The following is a 22,630-nucleotide window of genomic DNA, read 5'->3' as shown; positions in this document are numbered from 1 at the left end:
AGAGGAACAGACTGTTCTTCTGTATTGCAACTTTTCTGAAAAAATTAAATAGTGTGAATTGTACATACACTCTTCTGCCTTAGACACCAACCAGAATAATGAGATATACATTTAATTCAAAAAGTGCTGAAATACATACATCATTCCCAAGGCAATATTTTTTAAGAGTGCCTTTATTACTTTGACAAACTAAGTATACTAGCCTTTAATTCAATGAGGCTAAGAAAAGTAACACAGACTCTAAATCTACATTTATGCTAGGATACATATATGCAGCCTCCCATTACTGAAAGTAGTTCTCTGATGATTTGCTCTGTATGAAATTTCACAGTACGTTTCCTGGAAAGCTGGCCAGACATTTGTAACTCTACAAGGCCTTATCAACTCAGGCAGACTAATCCTAAGCTGTGCAAAATACAGCCGTTCTGTTACCATGCTACATGTTTGTATTTATTTTGTATCTCAACCCTCTGAGTTCAAAGAATTACAGAAGGCTTTTACTTCTTGCAAAACATGCCACGTTTTCCTCAGACTTAAAAGTTGTCTGTAAGTGGAACGACCAAACTCACATTAGCCTCAGCAACTCCTCACTACTTTACCAACAAGATATTAATGAGTCTGAGAACTAGCAGAGACTTCCAGATACCAGAAGAGGCTGTCCAGGTATCTTGTGGACTCTCCATTCTCAGAGGTATTTAGGACTCAGCTGAACACAGTTCTGAGCAACCTGCTCTAGTTGACCCTACTTTGAGTAAGCGGGTTGGACTGGACAGTCTCCAGGGGTCCCTTCCAACCTCACCTACAGTGTGATTCTCTGAGTAAAAATTCACCCCATGAGCCAGTTGCCTTCTAAGTCTTTCCTGTAAACTGCAGTTGTAACTTGAGTGACATCACAGCTTTCACAAAACCTCACACCCAACACACAGTAAGCGTGCTTCGTTTTGAAAATATCCCCAAAGGTTACACAAATAAGTATGTGTGCACATGTGTGCACACTCACACAGGCACCTGTGTCTTTTTAACTGACTTTTTCCTCCTGTGCTAGCGGTGAAGGTTCTCTTTGTTTAACCTCTTGTCTTTCCATCTGAAAAACCCATTCCCCTGTTTTTGCCTCTAATGAGACAACAAGGAAATCTGCACAGTCTTGCAGCCAAAGCAAAGCGGGGCAAATTAGTCTGGAATTGAAGAGAATACATGAATACACACATCATCACACATCATTCTTGAATTAACTAAGAGATGAATACAAACTCATCTTACAGAAAAGATCAGTGCTTAAAAGAAAAAACACTATGCTTTACATTTTAAACATATGTGAAAAGACATTATGTTAATGGAAAGAGTATAAAAATTAGTTCTTTGAGAAAAACAAGGCTATGTTCTGGGGTGGTCTGCCATTAAAATTGACATGGTTATTAAGAAAGATAATCTTTCATTTCTTCAGTAGGACAGAAACTGTCACTATGAATGTATTATGAGGAATGCTCCTGCAAACACTCTCTTTCAAATCTTCTTCCAAGGGATTACATATTAACTTTCAATTCAATAAAGCAAATTTCATAACGTGCAGTTTTGCCTTTTCTGAACATGTAACTACCTTTCCATCAGGATAAGCCCTGCCGGATTTCTTCTTTTCCAACCCTCTAAGGGTGGCAAGAGGAATCTCTTATTTTCTAAGAAACGACATGTTTGTCAGCCTTCCTTATGGAAGGGAAAAAATATGTTAAAGAAATAAAACAGGTTAGACCCTAGCTATAAAATCTCAAACAGCTATCTGCAAAGAATTAAAAGGGGAAAAGAGAAGTAGGAAAATAAGAGGTAATAGAACCATAACAGGGAGATCAATTACTATCTTCTTGTAGTCAAGGTTCCAAGCAATAAACCAGGATCATTTCTGGCACAGAAATGCCATTCAGACAGGATAAAATTATAAAAGAAAGAAAAGCAGTTCACTTGCCCTGTCACATGGAGAAGCTACTGCCTCTGAAAATCTAGTGTCAAATAGCTTAACTTCCACATGACTGTATTTGTTTCTACCCTTTAGAGTTTCATGTGGGACAATGCCTGAAAGAAAACCAGAACAAAAACAAAATAAAGTCTTACTTCTAGCATATATCACCAGTGGGAGAGAAAAGCAAAAGTGTTTAGAGTAGGAGTAGTGCCTTTCTGAAGAACACCAAGGGAAGACTGACAGACTGCATCCAAAAACGGTATCAAATGAAGGCTTGCCAGTTATTGTAGCACTGAAATGTGATGTAAAAAAAGCTGCATATCCACCCAGCAAGTTCTATCACTGGCAATTTGTGTTTCTTTGCTCATCTGAGCAAAAGCCACTTTGTAGAGTCAGCAATCACACTGCCAAGAGGATCCGGTGTATTCTGATGCATGGCAATCCTCCAGACAGCACTATTAAAACTTTGTATTTTTGTCACAGGTTAACAATGCCAAAAGGCAGACTCTTCAGCAGGCACAGTAGGTTATCTTACACAACACTTTTTCAGATAGATTACCTCAGTAATCATATTAGCCAGATGTCGTCTTGTCTCAAGATGGCCACCAAAATCAATGTTAACTTCATAAAATGTGACAATTGGTCTGTATTACTTTTGGCTGGGATAGAGTTAATTTTCTTCACAGTAGCTTACATGGTACTATGTTTTGGATTTGTGATGAAAACAGTGTCAATAACAGGGATGCTTTTGTTACTGCTTACACAGCATGGAGGCCTTTTCTGCTCCTCAACTGCCCTGCCAAGTCGGTTGGGGTTGCACAAGAAGCTGGGAGGGGACACAGTGGGACAGCTGACCCCAGCTGACCAAAGGGACATCCCATACCATATAATGTCATGCTCAGCAATAAGAGCTAGGGTGTAGGAGATGGAAGTTTGAAAGGGCTGCTGTTGCTCAGAGACTGGCTGTGCATCCAAATGTTGGTGGTGAGCAACTGGGGTTTTTTGCACCACTTGCTTTTCTTTGTTTTGTTTGGGTGTTTTCTTTGTTGTTTTCTTTTTCTTCCTTTTCTTAATTAAATTGTCTTCATCTCAACCCATGAGTTTTTGCACTTTTACCCTTTTAGTGCTCTCCCCCATCCCACTGGGTTGGGGGAGTGAGCAAGAAGCTGTGTGGGACTTAGCTGCTTACCCTCTGGCTAAACCCCAACACAGTCATTCAATAAATATTACTTCCTTGAACAAATAATGGTCATTTCTTAATCCAAAGTGTATGGAGCTGTTCTGAATAATAAAGGTAAACACCATGGAAACAAGTTAATTGAGCAAAAATTCCACATAAACAAATCTTTACATGCAGTGTATGAGCTCAGATCCCTGGAGAGGTAAGCTACAATGTAAACTCCAACCAAAGTCTGTCAAATCAGCCATATATACTTCTACACCAAAACACTGAAAGGCAGTAAACACATCAGGTGGGGGGTTTTTTGCAAAGACTCTCGAAGACTTCAAGACAGGATGATTCCTGAAGGAGTAGTTAAGAATCCAGATACTTTTAAAAGACATCACTGGATAACCGAAAGTCCTGAGCCTGCCCACCAATATAGATTCAGATAAGCAGCACTTCAGTACCTTGACATAACTGCACTCACTAGAATTTTCTATAAGGGATTTCTGTCCTTAAAGGAAATACAAGAGTTTTGATTTTAAGAAAGCTAGTCTTATGACTATCCATTGAAGATCTTTTAGCAATGGAACATACTAAACAAAGGTTTGTGTGAACTTCACATAAGTTTTGTTTGAGCATATTGAACTTTTAGAGACATTTTGGTTTTGTTTTGAAAATAAATATAATAAAGGGTATCACCTATCCAGAGATGCTTACACTAAGTTGTCTGATCAGAATGTCATTTGTACAGAAAGTTCCATACATACATATTGTAGGGGAGAGATTCAGTGAAGTTACAGATTTATCCTAGACGAAAGTTAAGATTATCATAGCAAGATCTATGTTTCCTTCAGTCTGCTTATTTGTTTATATGATATCTTTTGCTAAAAGCAAAAGAAAAATAATAGAGGCTTCCAAAACAAATCTTACATACATGTATAAGCTGTCCTAAATCAAACCAGAAGTATACATATTCCAATACTTGAACTCCAACATCAATCATGAGAGAATGCTAAGAAAATAGGGTAAGGAAAGGGCAAGTATATTTCCTTCAGGCTCCACCTATTTCCATGTCAAAGATTTTCCTAAGGTGTTGCTTGTATGTATTTAGTAACCCCAAATGGATCTCTCCATGATTCTGTTAAGCCTCCTTCTGCACCCATAGCATACTTTGGTAAAAAATGCACAAACATTTAGCAACACATAAAGCAAAGATTCAAAGGTCTCTGATTCAAGCAGAATTATTCCTTGAGCACTGCTGAAGAGCAGGAGCACTCTTTTTTCAGGATTTTCCACCTGACCCAGCCATACTCATTTTAAAGACTTATAATCTACTGACTAAAAATACATGTAAAACAAATGCTGTCCCCATTGCAAGGGGAATTACAAGTTTATTGTAACCTCTAATCACTAGTTCCAAAAGCTTGAATCTGAGCAGTAGTTTTGCAGTACAAATAAAAGGTTAGACTAGGACTCACATGCATAGCATTCTAATTCCTGGCTGTGCACCTGGCAAATCATTTTACTGCTCTGTGCTTCAGTGTCTCCATCTGTAAAATGTGAATAATACTGCTGATTTCCTTTGAAAAAAAAAAAAAAAAAATGAGCACTATTAACAAAAAGTAATATATATGAGATGGTACTGTTATTCTTAACAGTTGATTCTTTACACGGAAAACTTTGTTGGAGCTGTTAGTTGAGTAGGATTAATGAAATGGTTTCTTTTTCCTTCTATAATTGGCTAATATATATATATCTTTTCTGCACTGTAACATAAAATATCATTGAACTGGGAAAGTGTTGATTGCTAGTTGTATCTCTCTTGCAAGCGGAACAAGTTAGTTACCCAAAGTAGGATAAAAAGTTCTCTTTCAACAGTTGAACACAAAGATAAATTCCTATTATACTAAAGAAACCAACAGAGAATAATATTTTTCTCTCAGTGATCTCTGTTTTTAGCCCTTAATCTGCATATCAGGAAAAGACTAATCTCTTAGAGCAAGAGATCTCTAAAAAATGAAATTGTATCCAAAGACATCTTTATGTTCTCTACTGGTGCAGACATTACCAAGAAGGTTCTGTCAAGCAAGTATATCCCTAATATCTAAGCAATACAGAAAAAATGTCCAACTGTAACCATACATCCTGTCTCTCTTAGACCGTGTACTTCTCTCAGCTGTTCATTTTTTGAGTTCCCAAAACTTCCTGAAAAAGCTTCCATGGAAACTTCGTCCTTGCAAGACAGTGAGAGCTTTCCTTTGGAGAGATTCTGCCAAAATTTCTCTGTGAGCAGACAGACAAAAGGGTATGAAGAACATTAGTTCACTTTCAGAATCAGTATAGAATAATGTGAAAAACAGGCTGACTTGGAAGATCTTAAGAAAACAAAAACAAACAAACAAAACCCCAACATAATAACAGCAGTCTTTGTTGACTCTGAATCTCAAGGATTCAGATTCAAGATTTTTGCAATACAAAACCTACAGTTACTTTATTTTTTTCCTTTTAGGAGGGCAAAAAAGGATCAAGCTTTGCAAAGCTTTTAAAGCTATGAATAAAGCTGGTATTTTCCTACTTAACTCTTTACTCTTGAAGCCTCCACCGAAGAGGCTTTGGAGCACAGACCTTCAGGCAAATCAACTTTCTTTAGTTTAATATAGATCAGAGAAAATGTCTTGAATCAGCGACTGAAATCTCTTTCTTTTGGATAAGCATCTCTCTCACTGTGAATTCCAAAGAACAGAAGGCCATTATGCTACACTAGAAAGACTGTGTAAAATACGAGACCCATCACAATATATTAAAAACATTTCAACACAAGTAATTTCATAATAGAGTAACAAGTAATTTCCATACTAGTGCTAATAATGTAATTGCAATTGATAACCTATATCTATGTCTCAGATAACAGAAGGCATGCAGAAGGGAGAATTTCAGCTATTAAAATACCCACTCATGAATGATCTGTTTGGCTGAAATGCTTAGTGAATCTACCTAAAATGCAAACCAGGCAGAAATGTTACTTATACAACACCAGACCACAGACTGAGGAATAAGCACAAGGGAAATCTGGTACAGAGAATGGCATGCCCTTAATTGATCAGGACATATGGAGCACCCATGCAGAGATGACACTGCATTTAAACTAAGTAATAAAAGCAGACCATTGTTTGTTTCTGCTTCAGTGCTTTCTCAAAAATCCATATCTGGTGCCTGACATATGTTCTACTGTAGAAAATACATATGGAAGATGGAATTCCAAGGAATAAAACTGTTCTCCAGACATTGCCCACCAAAACTTCCACTGAAATGCGATACAGCCCTATAACTAGTTGTACCTCAGATATAATCTGAGAGTCATAACACATCAAACATATTTTATATAAATTGATTTTACTGTCAAAAACTGATTTAAATAAATATTACAGTAAAAACATGAACAAATTTGTTTGGGCTAGCAAAGAATGATGAAAAATATACTCTTTCCATGATTAAATTCATGCTTGTTCACTTTCTCATTATGTAGTGTGTGAAAATACCTCAGAAGAATCACACTGCTTGAAACACTTCAAAAACATACAGCTGACTTTTAACCTATTTATTCATGAAAAAATTCAAACGAAATAATTTTACAATGCATTTTTCATTAAGAAAAAGATGTCATGAAGATTTTAATTCTTTGCTTACTGAAACAATAATATTTCTTCACCAACAAGCTTCATTAGCCCTATCTCCTTGGTACTAAGTTCATCCAAGCAAAACAAAAAAAAAAGGTACTACCAGTAGCCCCAAAACAGGTGCTCACTTCTATAGCAGACTGTTCTTTGGGACACATTTTGCACATATGTAGATTTATTATAGGTGGGTGATCGCTGGATCAGGTTGGAGACTTCCAGTACCAACTGCTGTAGAAATACCACGTGCAGAAGTAGTAATCTCGCACCTCCAAGTAAGAGAACAACAATGACGAGAACTACAGATCATCCTTGCACTGGTGGACTTCAAAGAAGGGAGGAGGATGGTCATGTGATAGAAGGAACTTAATACATGAAAAAGTTATCAAGAGGTAAATAACCAGTTCTTCTTGTGAGCAAACATACTTTCTATCTATACTTGGTTTTCATATGTAAAGATTAATATTTAACAGTAACTGGATTGTTTGATACTTTTTTTTTTGCAGATAGTAAAGTCTATGCAAGACATAAAATTACTAATAAAACAGTGTACAAAACAGTAGGAAGCAAAGATCACATTCATATGGATAGTATGTTGTGTGCTTTCCAGTTCTAGTTTTGCCAGATATTGTTTGTCATTTTACTAAGAGATACAACAAATGTTTAAAAGTTTCCTCCACCATCATTGCATCTCCAGAGTTGTGCGCTGTGTGTGGTATTGAGTACCACTTTTAATCCTCAAACAGTTATGTTTTCTTGGCACTACAGGGACACGTATTTTTCAAAACAGGTGATTATAACTGTAAACAGCAAAAAATATATTAAAGATGTTGCTTTAACCTTTTGATTTTCCTAAATTTATTTGATGTTTGGAGGTATGGTGCCACACAAATAAATGGAATAAACAATATTATCCCATTTCAAAGTAATACCCAGCACAACATGTTGCTCAACTTAAGCCCATTGCTTTTAATGAGTATCCAATTTTTACGTGTTTAAATTTACTAGCATACTAACTCAGGACAGAGATCATATCCTCAGTCCTCTCATGAAGGCATCCATGACATCATGTACAAATGACAATCCAACAGTGATAACACTTAAGAGTTCTTTTCTGGGCATTATCATTTAGACAGAATATGCTCACCTCTGTTTCATCCCATTTCAGATCTACAACTTTCTGTCCCGCTTTTGGCTGCCATGTAGGTAATGTCACGGTTGCTCTTGAACGAGGAAGAACAATGTCAGGTTCCAAGGTGGATGAGACCAGTCTGCTCTGTCTTGGTGATGTCAACTCTGTCCGTTCAGAAGCTGGAAGGCTGTGAAATGAGTGTTCACAGTTTGTTCCCTCATAGCCTTCACTACAGAGACAGAGGTAGCCACCATCGCTAGTACTGCAGTTACCATGGTGACAGGGGTTGCTGGCACAAGGATCTGAAACAAACTGGGAAAAACATATAGTATAGGTCAATTACTGCATATAAAGAATTTATTTCTGAGCTTTATAAAAACCATGAAACAGGGTTCTTTTCCCCTCCTGTATTTATCTTCTAAACATGTTTATGAACCAAGCTCATCTCTGATGTATCTTTAAGGAAGTAAACTCAAAGATTTTAAGAAGAATATAGAATACTCTATAGTAACCACTTTTCTTAGATCATTTAATGTTAACTCACTGTTTTCACATTCAAGTAAAGTGGTAAACACAAAGTAGCAACATGGCCACTTTTCATAATCAGGAATTTTCAAAAACAGTCTTAAAAGAGTAACCTATCCAAGAAAAACAACAAACATCTAGAAATTTAACACACAATAACAGAAATCGGAATGGGGCACAGAACTCCTACAGATCAAGAGGTCATGAAGCAGCTCTGTGTTGTCAGTTAACCACATCACACAATCGTATTCATGGACATAACTTCCATTTAAAACAGCTGGGCCCTTTTTACCCACACTTCATTTTGTGGACATCAATTTCAGAATCTGATTCATTCTGGTGCTAAAAACTGTCTAATGGGAGTTAGAAAGTTGGGGCAGAAGTGTCCTTATTTTTAAAACAGCATCTATAATAGTATAGGACAAGACTGAGCTCAGTGATATAGGAAAAATCCTGTCCTAGGCTTACCTACGTTCTTTTAATTTCTAGCTTAATTTTATCTACAGCTAGTTTTTACTCAGCTTCTTAACTCATCATTGACTTTCAGGTTAAATGTCTTTGACCTCTTCTATGCCGTTTACATCATAATGTACTTACAGAATACATCTACAAACCCTTTTCAAGTTTCATCTCATAGATGAAATATGCCATGCTTGCTCTGTCTCCTTGGGGAGGACAAGATCTCCATTCACGTGCTCATTTTTGCACCCCAGACTCGAAAATTTAGCACTGTCTTTTGCAAATATATTGATATTTTTTGTTTGTCCTGGAAATGGGTTCCTTGATATTACTTAAGAAATGTTTGCCTTAGTCAGAGCTAAATCACATTGCTGACTCATCATCATTTGACCAACTAAGACAGCCAGCCAGCTCCCTCAATTTGTCTTCACATCAAAGTGATAACCCATCACTAGAAACAGACATTTTCTCAGTCTTTAAGTGCAAATTTCACTCAAGTGCTCCAGTCCTAAAAGTTACACAGTTTTTCCCTGTACAATATTCCAGTCCTTCCCTGCATAAGCAAGGTTTCTTATTATACTTCCCAGTAAAGCACCACAGTTATTTATTATTAAACATACATTTCAATTATCATAAAGCTTTATATATCATTAATGTCATAAAAACAAATATTGGGTCTACACAAGGAATTTTACCTTTTCATCAGTTCAAAGGGGTGGTGTAAGGGACACCAAATCCAAATATTACACTTCCTTATATAAATAACTATACTATTATTGACTTCAGCTAGAATTCTTTCCTTGGCTGGAATGTTTCTATACTCCAGCCTCTGTAACGTTTTTGGACAGAAAACAGAGGAAACATTATTGTGAAAGTTAACTTTGGAGACAGTTAATGATGAATGTCAGATCTTGTACTGGCTGATGCAGAATAGTTAGAGGCCATGAAAGACAGTCCAAAAATATATGGTCTACTCATTTATATTGTTTGGTTACAGCACTGGATGTTATTTACTTTGCATGGGGACACATCTCATATATATCAGGTGATACATTAGAACAATCTCTAGATTGCTTCTCTGCAAAATAATATTTAAGTGACAGAAAAGAACAATTTCCAGGAAGGAACACAACCTAGTTTTGTTCTATGGTTTGTCAATTACATTTTAAGCTTGCTCCCACTGCCAAGCAGCAGAGATTTTCACAGAAATTTCCTTTTCCTTTGAGACTGTTGAAGGTAAAAAGTGTTGACGTGTGAACAAAGCCCAGTTCAAAAATTGCAACAGTTTTTTCATGTTCTAGTTGCTTGGACTAGATACGAGTTTCAAAGACATGCATCTATCCTATCGCTTGATAAGCTCTTTACTCATTCTTCTACAATTAATCCAAATTAACATTAATTCATTTTTTATTAATAAATCAGCATTTATTCTATTCTGATGAAATTTAATTGTTCTCGTCAGACCTAAAATGTTATTATTTGTAAACCTGGTAACAAGAAAGAAAAAATAACATTTTCAAACAATTACAAAGGGCACTTTTCCCCTTAGTGAATACATCTGTTCACTTTACAAGCAAAATAAAGTGTTCTGTGATACATATTATTTGCTGTAAACTGTTCTGAGCTTGTTCGACTGTAAACAGATATGCTCAATGACAAGCACTGCTTACTGCTGCCCATGCCATGCAGTGAAGAACACTGCACCTTATGAATCACCACTAACTTTTCACACACAGTGAAAGTGAAAATAATTTAAGACTAGTTTAGATGAAGAATAAAAAAAGATGAGTGCAGATGTAGAACTTCAACCATGCACTTCCTCAGAATTGAGTTTTATGAAGTACTTCACAGGATTTTAACTTATCATTCCCTTTCCTTAGTTACTATAAATTCTAAAGCTCAATTTTCTTTCAGTAACCCTATCAAAACAAATCCATGTCCTTTGTGCACGTAAGTTTTCTGTTGAACTAAAGAAATTTCAGTTTACATAGCAGTTAAAAAGATATGAGGAAATAAAATTGACTAATTTGTGTTGAGTGATGTTTCTGTGGTTCCTCTACTTCTCTTCAAGGGCTCTGAGAAACATCTTGATACAAGTGAACAGCATGGCTACATCAGAATTAAAGGGTAGCAAAATTTCAAGGCTTAACCTTCAACAAATTTTCAAGATCACAGAAAAAAAGTAAAACATCCCTGGTCTCCTAACTGTGAGCTGAACATAAGTATACTATGAGTACAAAATTAAAAAGAGCCCTTTTTTAGCCATTGATTTTGATTTTAAAATACTGTTGCACAGAGACAAGGTGGAAGCAAGTAATATGCACCCATATAGACCATGATGAAATAAGAACACAATATAATCACTACTAAAAAAATTCCAAGTTTTCGTTAGGTGTAGAATTTCAATAACCTCAATTAAGAAAGTATATTTAGTATCTAGGTCTCTTGTTTTAATCCCCATTTCTCCATTTAATAGTCTGTTTTTTATAATACATTCATTGGGTAAATAGGCACAGTCGGCAGTTGCAGCTGACAAAGCTTTGCTAAAAATCATAAAATGTATTTTCATGCAATTACTATTCCATATGCCTGAGTGGTTGTAATCTGTGGAGTATTTTTCCAATAGAATCCTAAGATAGATGCATACCAAGGTGCCCTTTGTATTGTAGCTAATTTTCCAAGGCAGACTGAATATGGTATAAGCAGTAAGCTTGCTTAAGAATCACATTCACAAATATAGAACATTTGCCAGCCAGTCCAATTGTTTCCTAAGGTTTCAGTTTAACATAAAACACTGCAAGATGTAAATCTGTAAGATCTTTCTGTCACTACTCCTTGTGGTGATACTATTTTGTCATTTAATGCTCATTCAGCATCTCTTCAGAGTGGTTCTACTTGTTCTACCTGGAGACAGTCCAGGTAGATCCTCCAGAGCGCTTCAAAAAATACAACGGTAAGCCTAAAGAGAAAGCTATAGATGAGCTCCTAAACACTGCAAAAATCTGTCTTCCACCTGTGACTCTCCTCTTAAACATGTTAGTACAAAACTAACTTTTGGGTTAGTTTTTATTGCTGTTGCCAACAATCACAGACAGCATTATACCAGCTTGCAGCCTCGGTAAAATAAGGAAAAAAACAGAGTGAATCCAGTCCTCATATTAGGAATTCATGTGTTCTGGTAGAAACAGATCTTGGAAAAAATCTAAATTAGAAGTAAAACTCGCTTTGCACCTATGTTGCTGAAGAAATGCCCCAGTACAAAAGCAGACTACTAATGTCCAGGAAGAGATCATGGGAAGATCTATCACATATCACCAGAATAAAAAAGACATCAGACACATCAATTTCAAGGTATGCACAGTACATCAAAAATTATCAGCTTCTGAATAATTTAGAAAGAAAATTATTAAAGCCTACAATCCAAGTTATTATCAGTTTGGTTTTAATGTAAGTAGAAAAAAAACAGCTTTTCCTTTTCCTTATAAGCATATCTGAAACATCGTACTATCTATGAATATGCATCAAGTTATGAAAAAGAGATGGAAACAGATTTAAATCTTTTACATAGCAATGGCAATAAAGATTATCTATAAATGCAATCTCTGTGAAAGAATGATTTAATTATGTTCAAACTATTATTTAAACTCAGCCTCATTCAATCCTTCACATAGTGAAGTTTTAAATCCTATTCTATCACACATTAAACATTAATGCAAACCAGGAAATGAAAGACAAGAAAACAGGATTATTTGAACTAGAAAAAAAAAAAAAAAAAAAAAGCATTGAGATGAGTATATCGAATAAATACATTTTCCTCTATTTTGACAAAAGACGGTCTTGTGACTCAGTGGGACTCAATCAACATATGTGGGTTTAGTTCCTGGCTCTCCCAGAGACATCCTGTGTGACCTGAGAACAGTCAGACTCTATCTCTGCCTCTTTCCTAGCTGTAAAATGGAGATTACACTTCCTTTCTCACACTGCCTGTGTTGTCTGTTAGAAAGCAATTTTTTTCAGGATGGGAAGCACAGAGCCAGATGCAGATAGGAACTCTCAGGCAGCAGTGAAATACAAATAAATATAACATATCACTGTACAGCAAGACTAAATCTGTAAGCTGTGCCTATTCAGGTTTGTTTCTTTCTTATTCTTTCTTTCTCTCTTTTGTTTCTCTCTGTGAATATTCAGGTTTCTTCTGAACACTTCTTTGCTCAGACGAACAGAAATGTTCCAAGAAATATCCAGCAAAGATTCTTTGAAGTTAAGAAAAATTCCTAAATTATATTATCTTTTCTAATTAATACATGAAAGAAAGAAAAATCTTATTGATATTGCATATTTAGACACTATACTCTTCATCAAAACAAGATCTGCTTGAAAACACGTAGGTTGAAGAATACATTAACTTTCCAACTGTGACCAAATATAATGGAAATAAAAACTGTCTAATACACTGTGTTTATAAGAGTTAGGATGAATGAGGTTTTTTTATCTCATAAGAATGTGAAAATTTAATCAGTATCAGCACTATGGTGCACATAGGTATCTCCACCTTAAATGGTTGTTACTGAAAAGCTGCCTGCAAATACTTTTCCACATGTGCTTAACGATGCTCTTGGTAAGTAACTCTTCTACCACATGTGGAGGACTAGTACTATGTCATAGTGAAATTGCCTCACAGGGTGCAGCTGCACATTCATCAGATAGCAGCCAGTCCATAAAGGAATTGGAATGTCACAATTTGTCAGAAGTATGGTACTATTTCATGCTAAACAGTACCCATATGCTATGAACTGTATCAATTTGAGCCCTGAGTATCAGGGACTTAAAAGAACAGGCAGGCCACAAAGTAACAGAAAGTGCTTTATCCAGAGGTCCTGGAAACCAGAGTAATCAGGGCTTTTTCTTTCCCATACCTCAAAACAGTGTAAGCAGGTCAAAACATTTATGGATTAAAGAAAACATTAACATATCACCTACATCAATTTCAGTTTTTAGAAACTAACTACAAGCTACACACAGAATTTTAATTCATCAAGAGTTAGAAGCCTAATACTAAGAACTGTATCATACTGAAACTACAACATAAGTCACTACTTCCTAGAAGTAAACATTTACTGTTTTCCTTCAGCAATTCCACTCACTGCCCCAACCCATCAGGAAAGACATCAATAAATCTAAGAAGTGTAACCTTTATCAGTTAATTCAGAACATGATTCTTTGAAACACCATTAACCATGAGCATTTTGGATTGCTTCCAAGCTGCTATTCTCATTCTATCAGTTTTGAATATTCAGAGTAATGAAACTGCCAGTGAATGTAATAAATGGATATAAAACATTTTCTTTACTTCAGTGAAGCAGCAAAAAAATGCCTAAAGAAATCATCTGTTTAATTGAGAACCAAAGCGTGGCTGCCCAAGTCTATTTGAAACAACAGCAAACATAACAAAGCAAATTTTAAACAGCATGACAGATTTTAAAAACAGAGCTCTGGCAAATGGCTAAGTTACCCTTGTGTAATAAGTTGCCATACATCAACTGCTTTGCTCTACCTTTACCTCAAGGCATACTGAAATAACTACAAAATAAATTGAGATATTTTCCCTCTCCCTCAACAGAAGGAAAATATCTACTTCACATTAGCCACAGAGTACTGCTGCATTTGAGCATGTACATAACTACTGAGAACTTTATAGGTTATCTCAGGTTTCCTCATCAGTATTATTTTTAATACTTTTCTTTTTTTTTACATATCCCTTTATCCTGTTGAGAGAGGCCATTCAAATTGTTTGATATTTGTCCAGATATAGTGGATTTAATATTACATTTCAAGTAGACAAACTAAGCCAACTTACTGTGTTTTTCATCAACACCCATACTTAGCAAAGATGCTTTTTAAAAACAAAATGAGGTCAGAATATCCATCCTGAAGATAGATCCTTTCTGATAAGTAGTTCACCTAAGAAGTAGCAACAGAACTATGAAGATTAGCATTGAGGTTTTTTACCACAGCATCACCTCCTGTTACTCTCAGTACGGGTTGGCAACCTACAGTATAATTGTTAAATGTGACCCCAGAGGCACTCTCATTACTGGTGGTAAAACTAGGGGGTAATTCTGAAGACAAAGCATTAAATTTGTTACAGTAACACAACACATTAGTTTGTTTAGATCTTATGCTATTATTTCAATATGAAAATATCACACAGTGAAAGAATTATCAATAGTGTCTTTATTCTTAATATTGTTTTCCCTTTTTAGGAGTATTTCTTCCTGAGCAGCAGTAGGGTACATAAAATATTTTTATGACAGGACATTAAGATATGTAATGATATGAAAATTCATAACATTTTTATTTCTAGAATTAACTTTCTGCTAGTTTCAAATACATTATTCACTTGTGAGAAGCTGCAATTAATATATTCCCTTGTATTATTCTAGAAGTCATTAATTGACCTAAAAAGTGACATGTAATATTCTATAAAAAAGAAACAAGCAAGTGTTCCAACTTATATGCAAAAGATTTTAAAAGATTTTTTTAAACAAAATATTTATTAATTCTAATTAAATTAAATCTGAAGTTAAGCATATGGGTCACAGTCTAATTTAAGGTTAATAATATTACTTCAAAATCTTACCAGTTCTGCCATGAATACTCGGTTATGATGAGATCAGGACTAGCCCAGGGAGGAATACCACTCATATATCTTTATGAAACAAAAAAATCCCAAACAATCTGCTACTGGGATTTTCAAAACTAACTGAAGAAATCACTTACCCTACTGAAAGTAAGGTGATTTTGAATTCCTAAATTTTTGGCTGTTTCAAAAGCTACAACACACTATAATGTCTATTCAGGTATGCCAAGTTTTACACAATCTATGTGTCTGTCCACCCTTACAAATTCTAACCCCAGTGAACAAATCAGATTTGATAGTTTTCTAGAGATCTCAAAAATAATTAAACTTCTTTTACTTCCATTGCATGAACAAGCAACCAGAGGATCAAGCCTGTATAAGTGCTCTAACTGGCAAAAAGACCACAGCATAAGCTCACACTTTATTATACAGCAATCTAACTACAAGACAGAGTACCCTTACAAAGTTCAACAACAGGAACAGCAACAGCATTATCATTTTCTTTAGCATTAACATCAATCAATCACAAGACACAAATTCATATAAAATAAGACTTCATTAGTTCAAGTACTCATGGCACTTCTTGATTTAGAAGTCTAAGGCTTCAGACATTTTCTAGATGAGGTAAAGCTAAACAAGCACACAGTTCTTGTAATAACAAGAGAAGGACTGAATAACACAGTGAGTCGTGCAGTAAAACTATGTTGTTAAACCATCAACACCACATGAAATCCTGAAAAATTCAATAGATATGACAACTGATTACTCTCATAGCTTTTTGCCCACAAGAGGCTGTGTGAACAGGAAAGTATAATCAACACATGCATGAGGTATCTAGGAGATGTGATATAATCAGGAGTCCATTGATGTCACATTTTCCAAATCTAGTATGAAAAAGACAATTAAAATTTGGGGAGTTTGAAAAGAAGTAGTTGTTACAATTTCAAGCCACAATACATCAGAAAGGAGACATTTTGCCAGCTGAGACATCTGGCAATCAATAAAACAGAAAATGCTATGCACCTGGTCAAATAGAGAAGCATTATACTGGTCCTCCAGCGCTTTCAAACCAGCAATACAACCAACATTATTGCACTTCATCCAGTACTACTGACAACACAGTAAATCACACAACTGTGGTCACCTGATTTTTTTTCTTATTTCTCATACATAAACACCCTGCCAGATCAAAAGTTAAAATATTGTCTAGTTGGAGAAATACTGAAAGAAAGGTGAAAAAAAATGTGAAGACATGAATGCATTCTCTCAGTATGCTTTGTCTGTATTGTTGTATTGGATTAAGTTACTCTCCATGATGGCTATTTCAAAAACTGTTTTCTCTGTATATTAATATATACTTGATTTTAATTGTTCAGGTTCTGGATTAAAATTCTAAGACCCAGCTACATTTTTAATATAGTTATTGGGGGTTACATATCAAGTACTTAATATAATCAACACACTGAGCAAAACTGACATCTAAAGAGAATCAGTAGAAAGCAATGTGTGCGTGAGGTAGCTCCCTTCAGTTCTCTGGTTGTTACAGCAGACAAGGACTCAGAGCCTTCCTTCTTGGATTAGGAACCTAAACAGTTTTATGGTCACAAGAGCTTTTTGCTTTTAAGACAGGGTCGGAGGCAGTATAGAAAAGTCAGCATCTGTATCTCAGAACAAAGCACCTGCCGGCACACAAAGAGCAATGTCCAAATGGGTAGCAAGACACACAACAGTGTCTGACAGCACTCCAAAGGTAAGGAAAAGTGTTTATGGATATTCTTTTCCTCCAGGTTATTGGATTTTTTTTACTTCATTTTGAAACAGCTACAAGAATATTTCCTGATACCATAAAAGAATTCTAGGTTATTTCTGGGGTTATCACCTCTTCCAAGTCACACACATTAGTGAGGCACTTGCATACTGTTGCTCATAATGATTAGTTCTGATGTGTTAGTCATGATATTAAAAATGCTACTTTTCCTATTCTAATTGTATTGAAAGATGGTGATTTAGGAAACATTTGAACAGGCAGCCAAACACTGGGTCTACAAATAACGAAAGAGTATAGTACATTTTACGCAATAGTATATCTCTGGGGGCAAATTCAACTCGACATAAAATTCAATTTGTACATGCATGTATTTACATCACAGAATGAGGTAGCATCTTTTGGCAAATGACAAATATTTTTTTAAATTATTGAAGACTACACAAAGATATCTTGCATCAGTATTTTGTCCTTGACCTTCAGAAAATATGTTTATATTAAAACAAACTTTTTTTAAAAGATAGGAAAAATAAGAAAAGAAATGTAACAATTTTAAACCACTGCTATGGGCATGCCTTGCAGGAAGCTTCTGGTGATGAACAAAAAAGTAGCTTATTAAATCCCTGCTATGCTATATCCTACATATCTTATTGTATCAGGTTACATGATATTTTAAGACACTACACAACTGCCATTCCCTCTGAGGATAGAAAGTGCAGTGGAGTAGGATAAGATGCTTAATGCTGTATTTGCAAAATATTAAAACACAACATAACCTCACTGTGGTACAAATTTGAACTGTTTGTTCAAAAGTTGGTTCAAAAACTGGTTTACTTAAGATAAGCAATTGAAAGGATAATAAAAATATGGACAAGAGAAAAACAAAAAGGTCACTAAAATAATTTCCTCTTCATTTGCTTTGCTTCTGGTTTGCCTCCTTATGCCTAGGAAACCTTTCAGATTTACAGTGTTCCTTCAAGATTCCACTGAAAGTCAAAAAAGTTTTAAAACCATAATGTGATTAACCAATAATCCTGGCAAACCTCTTCCCATTAATTTACTTGCCTTACAGAAATTCTTTTTGAATTAAGGACACAAAATATTTTTCTGAGAAATAAGATTTTTTTTTTTTAATCTAAATAAAAAGTTCTTTTGTCAAGTAATTTCTTATTTAATGTAGAAAAGGGACAACTCAGAAATATAGGAAATAAACGGGGAGAGAGTCTAAAGCAAGATTAAAAGAAGCTAAGAGAAGTTGACCAGGAGAGACAAAAACGTATTTTCACAATACAAAAGAAAGAAGTATTAATTAATCAAAACACCTAGTCACAGATTCAGTCTGATTTTCTAATATTAAAGATGATGAACCATGGGTTCAGGATGCTTTACTGTAACAAGACACTGAGTTACAGATGAAATAGAGGGAAAGATATGTCTAGTACTACAGTTTTTAGCCCAGAGAAACATATTTGTATTGCAAGGACAGAAGAATGCAAGTATTTTACATGAGAACATGTAAATGTTTAAAAAAATAAGTCAGTACTAAATACTTGCTAGACTTGGTACTGTATCTTTAACCTGAAATCTCCATCTACAGATGTGTTCTTGAAGCACTCAGCTGCAAAATACTCATAGAATATCAATTGTTTACATTAAAACAAAAAGCAAAGTAGCATAAGTACTACTTTCTGAAACATTAGTCTATAGAGACAAAGGGAAAAAAAAGATAAATTCTAAAGCGTTAAAGCCAAAAATGTTATTTATGCATGTATACCATATAAGCTTTCCATTATTACTTTTACTTACAAGATAAATATGTAGGAGGAATACAAAAATCCATTTATTGCAGGGCACACGGCAGAAAGAATTTTTAGAACTACTGAGACCTACAGTTTGGAACGGAGAGAATCTGATATTGATCTAGTCCCGTCTTTCTCCTGTTTAGAAAAAAGATCAGGCTGTTGTTCACCTTATGAAAAGCTTTCTTGTGAAACTCTCCAACATAACATTACTGCTTCCTGTACAAATTTTCTGTAAATTCTCTATAAATGCTAAAATATATTGTAATTGCAGGACCATCATGGGACATCTACTCCAATTACATCCTTAAAGACTACAGACTTTTAGACTCTCCTATCTTTATCATTTTTTTATCCAATTGATGATCAAATATACATTGGCAATGAGCCACTAAGGAGCAATGGGCATTTAGGTATATTTGCATCCTTGAGTAAAAAGGTGTCAACTGCAAAATCAAAATAAGACTCAGAATTAAAGAATAAATAAATATCCTAGAAAATACTGTTACCCCATCTAATAGGTATTAGGAATTAATCTGTGAACAACTCTGATATCTTCCATAAAGTTCTGATGGATGTTCACAAACATGCTGAACTTCACAACAAAGCCTGGGTTTCTGTAGCATTTGATTTTCATATTGTCTCTCTGGGTCCAAATCTTTCAGATGCACCCCCAACATCTCTTTAATGTCTTATTTGGAGAATACCATTATCCGAACTCCCATGCACTTATTTCAGGAGAAACTCTCATATATCCTCAACAGCGATTTCACCTTGGACTTACTTAACTCATCATTTACCTCTGACAATTCAATGACAATGAAGTTAACTAGCACTAAGATGCTAAGACTTCATACATGTACCCAAATTACTACGTGAAAATGAACAAAAATAAATACAGTTAGTGGGAAAACAACAGTATGTGAACAAAATCTCTTTTCCATCGTGCAGTCTACACTAGGATACTTGGGTTATCAGCCAATCCTGAAACATTCCTACTATATTTAGACTTGTAAAATCCAGCTTCCTCTCCAAAAATGGCTGAAGAAAAAAAGATCCTTCCTTTACAACTTTACAGTCTGCTTTGCCAGCTTACCAAATCCATACAGTTTTCTCTCCCTGCTCTAATGATCTGCTGCCTAATTACAGGCTCATCTGGAAAGATCAATATCGCTTGTCAGTAACCAATTAATTATCCTAACATTCCTGCATTTAATTAGGAGAAATTCCAGTCCATTTTTAATTGTTCCTCACATGCATCCTCTATCAACACCTCCCAGAATTCCAGAACCAAACACAGTTTTAAAAAAAAAAAAAAAAAAATATATATATATAAATAAAAAAGACAGAAGCAAAATACCATTTATGGTCTTCAAAAGCAAAAGAAAAAGACTATCACAACCAAATATATATTAAATTTTCATGGTCTTTGTCCTTAAAAGAAATAGGTCTGGATCTGTGAAATGGTACTTAAACGATGTTTAAAGCCTCAGGGATGGATATATACCGGAGTACATAAAAAGCTACTTCTATTCTTATGGTCTCCTCTGCCAAATCACTAACTTTCTGTGACAGCAACAACAAGAAGTAAATGAAATATTAAATTCCCATTTAAATCAGATAAACTGTTTTGCTCATTACTACTTTCAGCAAGATTTAATTCTGCTTCACTATCTGCTTTTGCCATATCAAATGGAACAAAGGGACAGATCACTAGAAAGCCTAACAACTCATGCAGTAAAATGTACTGTTTCAAATCAAAGTGCCAACACCTGCATAAATAATTAGTCAGAACAAATGTATTTAAAACACAGGTATACACAAAATATAATATTTAATTATACCCAAAAGCTGTTATTTCTCTAACAGCTTCACTTTAATTTTAATTTCAAAAAACAGCTTACCAGAAATGAACTAGTGCCCAAGACTGTGTACAGTGAGGTTAAATGTCAGTTTAATTCTGGCTAGTCACACTGACCCTCAATAGATTCAAAGAGAAGCCTGCAAGCTGCAAGCCAGAGAAATTTTAAGGGATCTTTTTCTTCCTGGGCTTGTAGATTAGTACTGAATTTGGAAAAAGTGAGAGACTGAAAGGAAAAAAACCAATCAGGTGGCTTTTGCGCAAGCTTTGCCACATCGCTTTGCCAATATATTTCCATCTTGATTTGTCACACTTCTGTTACATTTCTATTAGTCTTTACTTGAACAGACTGCATATTTTATGAAGACATTCAGGAATAATTTCTTGCACACAAAAATGCCAAGTAAGGACAAAATAATTAGCAATTTCATTTTACTTTATGATCTCAAACAGGATTTGAATCTTAATAAAGCACAGAATCCTTCTCCTGAAAACATAAAAAGGAAAGGAAGAACCTTTAGATTGTCTGAATTATTACTTCCTTGCATTGTGATTTGTAAAAAAGGAACTAAAGTATTTGCTTATTTCCTAACTCCACAGAAATACAACATGCAAGATAATAATTTTATTCTTATGTGGAACACAGTCAATGTTATTTATGTCTGAAATGCAACTAAAAAAAAATTTGGCTATCTTAATTGAACAACTAACTACAGAGACCTCCTCCCTCATAAGCTAGTAAAATGACAGCAAGTAGTGCTGTAGGTGTGCCTATAACACTTTGCTGTGGATTCTACCGCATGAAAACTAAGGTCATATTCCATCACAAATGCGTACAGAGATCTGCCTTTACCTGGAAACTGGAAGGTCAGTATTACAAGCAGATTGAAGCATGGCACTATCCCATCCTAAATTTCCTTAGGATACATTCCTTCTGTCCACACTTTGATTGCAAAGTCAGAAAAATAAAAGCAAAGCAATGCAGTTTTTAGATGACAAGCCATCTGGTAAAATGCCTAAAATAATTACTCTCTTCCCTTTAGAATAACTTTCCATATGTTGGTAACTACCCATATTTTCTTGTCCCATGATACAATCAGCTTGGAACTAAAAATGCATTCTAGAGTGCTGAAAATAGAATTATATACACAATTTAGGATACACCCCTTCTGCAACTGTACTTGTTCTTTTATTTAATGTAGAAAATTCTGCCTGCTGATTTATTATATTAGATTTCAAATTGCAATGACCCTGCAAAACAAAGCACCAACTATCACACTAGGGTTGGATTAGTGTTTTTTTATTTTCTTTTTTTTTTTTTTTTAATAAAAAACACCACATTTGTTTCATCTATTTAGGCTGCTCTTTTTATTATGGAAATATTTCCAAAAATAGAATTATCTTTTTATTCCTATGCCAGTAGACACATTCTGTATCTTCATCAGTCTTCCTGTAGCCAAGCTATATTACCCCAGATGAGCAAATCCAGTGCACTGAACATTTTTTTACACTAATCTTATAACTCCCTGTTCTGTGCACAAAGAAGACTGCAACCTTTTCTTGTAATTTTTATTCCTCATAAAGAGCTCTTGCCAAGTTGCAATGGAGGAAAAATGCATATTAATCTATATTTCATATAAATGAACTATATGATTTCTC

General features: G+C 35.0%; 1 protein-coding gene across 1 annotated transcript in view; it reads right to left on the bottom strand.

Annotated features, from left to right (window-relative positions):
* The window catches only part of DNER (delta/notch like EGF repeat containing), a 129,549-nt gene that overhangs the window by 73,519 nt on the left and 33,400 nt on the right, over positions 1–22,630 (bottom strand). Inside the window, exon 2 of the mRNA XM_033005372.2 lies at positions 7,938–8,234. Within this exon, the coding sequence (XP_032861263.2) occupies positions 7,938–8,234 (297 nt within the window). The remainder of the gene's footprint in view (positions 1–7,937; positions 8,235–22,630) is intronic.

The sequence above is a fragment of the Tyto alba genome, unplaced genomic scaffold (assembly GCF_018691265.1).
Source record: "Tyto alba isolate M040663 unplaced genomic scaffold, T.alba_DEE_v4.0 Super-Scaffold_10, whole genome shotgun sequence".
Taxonomy (NCBI): Eukaryota; Metazoa; Chordata; class Aves; order Strigiformes; family Tytonidae; genus Tyto; species Tyto alba.
This window is presented reverse-complemented; position numbering and strand designations above follow the sequence as displayed.